The sequence below is a fragment of the Melanostigma gelatinosum genome (assembly GCF_949748355.1).
Source record: "Melanostigma gelatinosum genome assembly, chromosome: 13".
Taxonomy (NCBI): Eukaryota; Metazoa; Chordata; class Actinopteri; order Perciformes; family Zoarcidae; genus Melanostigma; species Melanostigma gelatinosum.
The window spans coordinates 24,952,090-24,961,693 of record NC_136646.1 but is presented as its reverse complement, the minus strand read 5'-3'; the positions used below and the strand labels follow the sequence as shown (position 1 = coordinate 24,961,693).

At 47.6% G+C, this 9,604-nt stretch overlaps 1 protein-coding gene across 1 annotated transcript; it reads right to left on the bottom strand.

Annotated features, from left to right (window-relative positions):
• Positions 1–209: 209 nt before the first annotated feature.
• On the bottom strand, positions 210–8,912 carry anapc2 (anaphase promoting complex subunit 2). The gene is made up of 14 exons (XM_079281671.1): positions 8,551–8,912; positions 5,003–5,252; positions 4,597–4,921; positions 4,295–4,427; positions 3,727–3,997; positions 3,498–3,617; positions 3,297–3,414; positions 2,647–2,825; positions 2,427–2,568; positions 2,244–2,319; positions 1,802–2,005; positions 1,283–1,415; positions 787–1,070; positions 210–682 (listed from the first exon to the last, which is right to left on the bottom strand). Exons 1-14 carry the CDS (start codon positions 8,647–8,649, stop codon positions 473–475), a joined length of 2,544 nt encoding a protein of 847 aa, XP_079137797.1. The 5' UTR covers positions 8,650–8,912; the 3' UTR covers positions 210–472.
• Between the last annotated feature and the right edge of the window lie 692 nt (positions 8,913–9,604).

Here is a 9,604-nt window from a genome sequence, read left to right as displayed (position 1 = left end):
CTCTTTTAACCAACATCAGTGCTGACGGGACAGATGTTGCTTCAGATACTTGAGAAGTAAAAAGTACCAACAGAAGAAAATAACTTTCCTTTAGGAATGGAACACAACGTTTAGGACTTAATATCCCAGACTGGAGACAGAACTCTTCTTGTGCGGTACAATAAACTCCACTGATGGAAACCTGTCACACGGAGACATTAGAGAGCTTTAATAGTTATAATACATCAGTTTTTACTCTCACAACAACTTCCTGCTGCAGAATCAACACTGAGGGTGGAAGTACTTTTATTTTGAAAGCCAAACTTTTCAGAGGAACAGCCTTCATAAAAACAAGCTGCTTTCACGTGACGGGGAACTCCAGTTAGACTGATCCTGAACCCGCTGGTCGTGTTGCTCTCCAAAGCTCAGGAGAACTCGATGTTCCCATACTTCCCAGTGAGCACCTGAATGCAGCACACAGCAGCAGTGCTCCTCAGTTGGCTTTGGGGAGTCTGTAGACACCTCCAGAGATCATCAGCTGGTGCTCCCTCACCTTCCTCTGCAGGAAGGCCTCCAGCTCGTTGACGTCCATCTCCGTGACGACGGGTCCCGTGGCGACAAACATCCGGAGCATGGAGTGGATGCGGTCCAGCGTCATGCTGTCCAGGTTAGTCAGCATGGCCTGGATGTAGGCCCAGAAGAGCTGCAGGGACACAACCAGAGCGCCAACAGGCTTCTTCAGTCAGTGTGTGTGTGAGTGAGTGTGTGTGTGACAGTGTGTGTGTGTGACAGTGTGTGTGTGTGTACCTGCAGCTTCTCCTCCCTCTGCTCAGACTGGGTGGTGGTGTTGGAGTCTCTCTCCTCGTCGCTGTCGATCAGCATCACTCCTCTGTCCATCTTCTCTTTGGAGGAGCCCGTCTCCACCACGTAGTAGCCTCCTCCTCCTCCTCCGCCGCCTCCTCCTCCTCCTCCTCCTCCTCCTCCTCCTCCCTCCCTCAGCACGCCGTGCTGCTGCCACAGAGCCAGCTTCCTGTGCAGCAGCTCCTTCGGGGCGCCCAGCTTCATGCTCAGCTCCTCCAGCGTCCAGGAACCTGATGGACCACCAGTCAAACCAGTCAAACCAGTCAGTGGAGAAGCACTGGGATGGAGGTGAAGTGGAATGTTTCTAAACGCAGTAAATCTCATCATTCATCCTGTTTTCTGGTGGTGTTTTTGTTCATTCATTCCACAGTGAAGTTCTGGTCCACAGACGAACCACATATGAAAAGAAGACTTGTAGTCGGTCTGAAATGAGAGGTCGTACTTTTCTCCTGGAAGTGCAGGATGATGGCGGCGTGGATGGGGGACACGGTGAGGTTGGTGAGGGTCCGGTCCTCCAGCTCCAGGTCCAGAGTAACCGAGCCCAGGTGAGGCTTCCAGCTCAGCGTCCTCATGGCCTGAAAACACAGAACACAAACCAGACCAGAAGGTTGTGTGTCCAAAGAACAAATACATCATGGAACGAGTGAAAGAAAGAAACAGATACGCTTTTACAATGGTGCGTTCAAGGACAGTAGGTTTGTTTGTGTTGTGTGATTTTAATGAATCACAACAACACAAACTCACTAACAGGTGGAGGCAGCAGAGCAGAGTGAATGGAGATCACAGAGAACAGCTTCAGTGTGTTCAACATTCTAAATACAGCGTTCACTTCAACTGAAAGAGATTCTTTTAGGAGTCTAAAATACGTCCACAGCAGAACTTTACTCTGCTCCATCTCGTCATGATTCTCAGACTCTTAACCATTGATAAGCAGCTCCTCCCCTCAGAGGCTGAGCTCCACCTTGAGTTTCTCGTAGCGGTGGGTGTAGGCCTCCATGGCCTGGCAGACGAGCGGAGGCAGCTCCAGCTTCTCCTCCTTCAGCGGAGGCCAGAACTCGGAGGAGAGGATGATGGAGGACAGGGAGAGCGGCGGCTGCTCCTCCTCGCTCAGCCTCGACTCCTCCTCTCTGATGTTACTGTTGATCCTCCGAGAGTCCGCCATGTCCTGGAGAGCAGACGGAGGAGAGTTACTGCTGTTCATCAATGAGCACAGACATGAAGGTGTCCTCTTCAGTGTTTCTATTCCACATGTATGATCTGAGGAACATTGAACCCTCTGCGTCTTTAAAATCAGTTTCACTTCCTTCAGTAGACGACAGACTGAGACAACCGGAGCAAACATCTGCTGCACACGTCAGCAGAACGCTCTCCTGCTGTTGATGGTTGCATGTTGGGCTGTTTACCTTCAGCATGACCTCACAGTAATGCATGTGAGACTCTCCGAAGCGCAGCTTCAGCAGCTCCACGTTACGGATCTCTCTGCAAACACAGCGACGAATAAAGAACGTGAGACGAGAAGAGATATCTATGTACACGCACGCACGCATATATATATATATATCTGTATCTCCTGACCCGAGTCCTACCTGGCCGTGTTGTAGTTGAGTTGGTGCAGCAGCCGGTCGGCCAGCACGGCTCTGTACTCGTCGATGAAGATGTCTTTGCTGCCGTAGATGCTGACCAGCAGGCTGATGATGTCGGACGAACGCCGCTTCGAGCCCAACTTATCTGAACAGAAGAAACTCGGTAACATCAAACAGACGACGAGTACGAGCGGCAGAAATAACAAACGGTGCGTTCGCTGACCGGGGACGGCGTCGGTCGGGTCCGGACTCCAGTCCTCGGGATCGTTGCCTTCCTCGTCGCTGTCCTGCATCTCCAGAGTCACCGGGTCTCCTCGGGACAGCTCCGAGGCCAGGTCAGTGCAGCCCTCTGCGTCTCCGGTGAGGCCGGCTACGATCTGCCTCACCGTGTCCTCCCGAGTCCTTGAACGCACCACAGAGGCTTCAACACAACTCAACCATCGCGATGAAGAACATCCGCTTCAGTTTAGGTCAAAGTTTGACCGTTTTCATATTATATATGTTATAGAATCCTATATGAACCTCAGTGTTGAACCTCAGTGTTGAACCTCAGTGTTGAACCTCAGTGTTGAACCTCAGTGTTGAACCTCAGTGTTAAACCTCAGTGTTGAACCTCAGTGTTGAACCTCAGTGTTGAACCTCAGTGTTGAACCTCAGTGTTGAACCTCAGTGTTAAACCTCAGTGTTGAACCTCAGTGTTGAACCTCAGTGTTAAACCTCAGTGTTGAACCTCAGTGTTGAACCTCAGTGTTGAACCTCAGTGTTGAACCTCAGTGTTGAACCTCAGTGTTTCAGTGTTGAACCTCAGTGTTGAACCTCAGTGTTGAACCTCAGTGTTGAACCTCAGTGTTGAACCTTTATAAAAGGACTCACCGGAGGTACTTGCGGATCGGCTGGCAGGCGACCTGCAGGATGACCATGGACGGGTCGAGCTCTCTGAGGGCCTTGATGGCCGAGATGTAAACCGTGAGGATGTCGGACGTGTGAACTCCTGAGAACAACAGAGATCCTTAAAGTCTCTTCAGGTTCGCTGCGTGTGACTGCTGACCGTACTTTCACTGCAGTAAAACTGACCCGGGTGCAGCAGACGGCTCTCAAACGCAGACTTTAAGGAGGTGAGGAGCTGCTGCCTCTGGCTGGTTCTCTCGAGACAGAACTTCAGATCCTCGATGGCCGCTTTGGATTCTGGGAAATCTGAAGGAGAGGTAAATAAACACGGGAGGGATGTTGTATCCGAGTTCTCCAGAGCTTAGCTTAGCTTAGCATAAAGACTGGAGCCCTTTGAGTCATTGTTCGCTCTCACCTCTGATTACACTGAAGAGCTCCTCGATCCTCATGTTGACGTAGATCCTGCAGAAGAACTGGTGCATGTGGCATCTCCACTGCTTCAGGACGGCGCTGCCGGGCTGGATGCTGGGGGCACCGGGGGCACCGGGAACACCGGGGGCACCGGGAACACCGGGGGCACCGGGAACACCGGGGGCACCGGGAACACCGGGAACAGGTACAGGACCGTCTCTGTCCACCTCACTTGCAAACACTTTGCTCAGCCAGCCGAGCACCAGCTCCAACCACTGCTCACAGAACAGATGTCATGAATGAAGGTTTTATCCACTGATGGAGGACAGACAGACAGGCAGGCAGACAGGCAGACAGACAGGCAGACAGACAGACAGGCAGGCAGGCAGACAGGCAGACAGGCAGACAGACAGACAGACAGACAGACAGACAGACAGGCAGACAGGCAGACAGACAGACAGACAGACAGGCAGACAGACAGACAGACAGGCAGACAGACAGACAGACAGACAGACAGACAGGCAGACAGACAGACAGACAGACAGGCAGACAGGCAGACAGACAGGGTTTACCTCCTGGAACTCCAGCAGGAAGGAGCGTTCGTACTCTCCTCTGCAGTGCTGCTCCATCCGCTGCTCGATGAGCTTGTGCAGGATGGAGGTGACGGCCTCGGCGCTGACCCACTCCAGCAGCTGCAGTCTGGAGCTGCAACAGAAACTAAAACAATCACCCGCACGCCCTCAGAACACGTACAGGATATGCATTTCGTTCATCTGGTTGAAGTATGAAGTCGACTCTTTTCTTCTCCTGACTTCAGATGAAAATGCCCCGAGTGTGTTACTCGTCCTCCATCATCTTCTCTGAGTCCACTCACAGTATGTGGCTGAGGTCCTGCAGCTGCTCCAGGGCCTCCTTACACCAGCACTGCTGCGTTGGGACCCCGCAGCCCGGACAGACCCCCCGCTCGGGGCCGTCCTGCAGCTCGGCCCCGTCCTCGGCCTGGCCCTCCTGGTGCATGTAGACGGAGAAGGTCCTGCTGTAGAACTCCAGCACTCGCTCCTGGAGAACGGGCGAGGGGGAGAAGAGGAGGAGGGCCCTGATGATGGTGAAGGCCCGATCCTGGAGGCCCCCGGGTCCGGGGCCACACAGACTGAGACCGCGGCCCTCGTCTTGCCACGACCCCAGCTTCTGCAGACCACCTAAAGGAGGACGAGGGATGTTAGAATAATGTTCCTGCTCCGTATAAATCATTATAGACTCTTTATATTTGTTCCACTCGCCCAGAAAAGGTTCCAGGCGGTCCAACAGAGTCCGAAAGGCGGTGAGGAGAACCCAGGCCCGGCCTCGCTCCTCCAGCTCGTTCTCCGGCTGTTTGAGACCGGACCAGAACTCGGGAACCACAGAGGAGGACAGACGCGTCTGCAGAGTCTCCAGCAGCCAGCCGCCCAGCAGCCGGCCCAGACCCTGACCACACAGCAGGGCCAGAGAGTCCGAGAGGCTCCGATCCACCACCGAGCAGCCCGGAGACATCTAGAACACAGAACCATCTGATCATCAGATGCAGTCTATGCAACCTAACATCTAGAACACAGAACCATCTGATCATCAGATACAGTCTATGCAACCTAACATCTAGAACACAGAACCATCTGATCATCAGATACAGTCTATGCAACCTAACATCTAGAACACAGAACCATCTGATCATCAGATGCAGTCTATGCAACCTAACATCTAGAACACAGAACCATCTGATCATCAGATGCAGTCTATGCAACCTAACATCTAGAACACAGAACCATCTGATCATCAGATGCAGTCTATGCAACCTAACATCTAGAACACAGAACCATCTGATCATCAGATGCAGTCTATGCAACCTAACATCTAGAACACAGAACCATCTGTTCATCAGATACAGTCTATGCAACCTAACATCTGGAACATAGAACCATCTGTTCATCAGATGCAGTCTATGCAACCTAACATCTGGAACATAGAACCATCTGATCATCAGATACAGTCTATGCAACCTAACATCTGGAACATAGAACCATCTGATCATCAGATGCAGTCTATGCAACCTAACATCTAGAACACAGAACCATCTGATCATCAGATGCAGTCTATGCAACCTAACATCTAGAACATAGAACCATCTGTTCATCAGATGCAGTCTATGCAACCTAACATCTGGAACACAGAACCATCTGTTCATCAGATACAGTCTATGCAACCTAACATCTAGAACACAGAACCATCTGATCATCAGATGCAGTCTATGCAACCTAACATCTGGAACACAGAACCATCTGATCATCAGATACAGTCTATGCAACCTAACATCTAGAACACAGAACCATCTGTTCATCAGATGCAGTCTATGCAACCTAACATCTGGAACACAGAACCATCTGTTCATCAGATACAGTCTATGCAACCTAACATCTGGAACACAGAACCATCTGTTCATCAGATACAGTCTATGCAACCTGACATCTAGAACACAGAACCATCTGTTCATCAGATGCAGTCTATGCAACCTAACATCTAGAACACAGAACCATCTGTTCATCAGATACAGTCTATGCAACCTAACATCTGGAACACAGAACCATCTGATCATCAGATACAGTCTATGCAACCTAACATCTAGAACACAGAACCATCTGTTCATCAGATACAGTCTATGCAACCTAACATCTGGAACACAGAACCATCTGTTCATCAGATACAGTCTATGCAACCTAACATCTAGAACACAGAACCATCTGTTCATCAGATACAGTCTATGCAACCTAACATCTAGAACACAGAACCATCTGTTCATCAGATACAGTCTATGCAACCTGACATCTGGAACACAGAACCATCTGTTCATCAGATGCAGTCTATGCAACCTAACATCTGGAACACAGAACCATCTGTTCATCAGATACAGTCTATGCAACCTGACATCTAGAACACAGAACCATCTGTTCATCAGATACAGTCTATGCAACCTAACATCTAGAACACAGAACCATCTGTTCATCAGATACAGTCTATGCAACCTAACATCTGGAACACAGAACCATCTGATCATCAGATACAGTCTATGCAACCTAACATCTAGAACACAGAACCATCTGTTCATCAGATACAGTCTATGCAACCTAACATCTAGAACACAGAACCATCTGTTCATCAGATACAGTCTATGCAACCTGACATCTGGAACACAGAACCATCTGTTCATCAGATGCAGTCTATGCAACCTAACATCTGGAACACAGAACCATCTGTTCATCAGATGCAGTCTATGCAACCTAACATCTGGAACACAGAACCATCTGTTCATCAGATGCAGTCTATGCAACCTAACATCTGGAACACAGAACCATCTGTTCATCAGATACAGTCTATGCAACCTAACATCTGGAACACAGAGCCATCTGATCATCAGATACAGTCTATGCAACCTAACATCTAGAACACAGAACCATCTGTTCATCAGATGCAGTCTATGCAACCTAACATCTGGAACACAGAACCATCTGTTCATCAGATACAGTCTATGCAACCTAACATCTGGAACACAGAACCATCTGTTCATCAGATACAGTCTATGCAACCTGACATCTAGAACACAGAACCATCTGTTCATCAGATGCAGTCTATGCAACCTAACATCTAGAACACAGAACCATCTGTTCATCAGATACAGTCTATGCAACCTAACATCTGGAACACAGAACCATCTGATCATCAGATACAGTCTATGCAACCTAACATCTAGAACACAGAACCATCTGTTCATCAGATACAGTCTATGCAACCTAACATCTGGAACACAGAACCATCTGATCATCAGATACAGTCTATGCAACCTAACATCTAGAACACAGAACCATCTGTTCATCAGATACAGTCTATGCAACCTGACATCTGGAACACAGAACCATCTGTTCATCAGATGCAGTCTATGCAACCTAACATCTGGAACACAGAACCATCTGTTCATCAGATACAGTCTATGCAACCTGACATCTAGAACACAGAACCATCTGTTCATCAGATACAGTCTATGCAACCTAACATCTAGAACACAGAACCATCTGTTCATCAGATACAGTCTATGCAACCTAACATCTGGAACACAGAACCATCTGATCATCAGATACAGTCTATGCAACCTAACATCTAGAACACAGAACCATCTGTTCATCAGATACAGTCTATGCAACCTAACATCTAGAACACAGAACCATCTGTTCATCAGATACAGTCTATGCAACCTGACATCTGGAACACAGAACCATCTGTTCATCAGATGCAGTCTATGCAACCTAACATCTGGAACACAGAACCATCTGTTCATCAGATGCAGTCTATGCAACCTAACATCTGGAACACAGAACCATCTGTTCATCAGATGCAGTCTATGCAACCTGACATCTAGAACATAGAACCATCTGTTCATCAAATACAGCCTATGCAACCTAACATCTGGAACATAGAACCATCTGTCCATGCTGGTCTCACATGAAACACGAGAACACTCGAGCCAAAGGCGTGTAATCCACTGGATGCGGTTGTCTTTATCTGCAGACCTGAATCAGTGAGTTAAGTTTGACTGCAGCACATCCAGACAGATGTAAACAAAGGTAAACAATAAAGTATGCCGAACTTAGCCGAAGCCCCCCCCGCTAGTCAGCGACCTGTCCTACGTCATGCCGCACCGGCTGGGGTTCATGCCACACACTAGAAAACATTAAATCGTGAGATATTAGAATGGACTTCGGTTCTGTCCGTGTTGTGTGTCTCGTGAGTCCGGAGATGAGCTCACCAGCGCTGCAGTGACGGTCTCCCAAGCATCAGCGACCCGCTGTTCTGGTGCAGGTCCAGACATCTCGACCGAGTCTGATTCCATGACGACATCTTCCATTTTCTTCTTTTGGACTTTCTTCAGAAACAACGGACTAGCTCGCGTGAGTGCAACATTTAAACTTTGGATTTGTTCTTGTCGTGTTTAGAGCGTCGCACGAGTCTGTGGAACGTCACTAAAACGCATTCTATCCTTTATCTCACATGTGTTTTATTCATAATAATATTATAATAATTGCTTTCATCTGTAAAAGTCTTCTGTAAAATGTATTTGAAATCACGTTACATGGTTCCTGCTTGGGTATCGCGGGTTTACTACTTCTTCTTCTTCTTCTTCTTCTTAGTCGTCTTCTTCTTCTTCTTCTTTGAATAAAGAAGTCAAACTGAATGCTGCCTCCTAACGGTAACTCGGTAACTGCACTTTCTTGCTGGTAGTTAGTTTTATTTTGAAGGGTTACAGGAAGTGTTACTATGATATCGTGTCTATATCTAACACTGGCTAACTTGACAATTGAATGTGTTTAGAATCTTGCCCTCCAGTGGTCATTGTGAGGAACTGCAGCACTCAATTTAAATGTGTGGCTGTACGTAGTATTAATATCAGTATAACTGTTCAATATAAATATGTAGTCATCATTATTATTGTGGTTATCACAAACAAATGGTTGCATCCATATTTGTAAGAATTGTTTGAAAACGAGTTGATTTAACAATATAACATGACAAGCGGTCACTTTATATTTATTCCGAATTATAGAGTATAGCCGCCCTCTAGTGGCCGCAGTGACTAACTACAATAATGCAAGCATCAAGCTGGAGACAATGAGCATAGAAATGCTTCCGGTCAAAACATTATCCTGCTAAATCCGTCTGTGAACAATGTGAACTTTTTCGATATTGATTTTTTTTTTTAAATACAGAAAAATGATTCAAGAAGAACAATGTGTACATAAATTATAATTTGAACAAAATAATAAACAATTAAAAATTAACAAATATAAAAACTAAATAACACA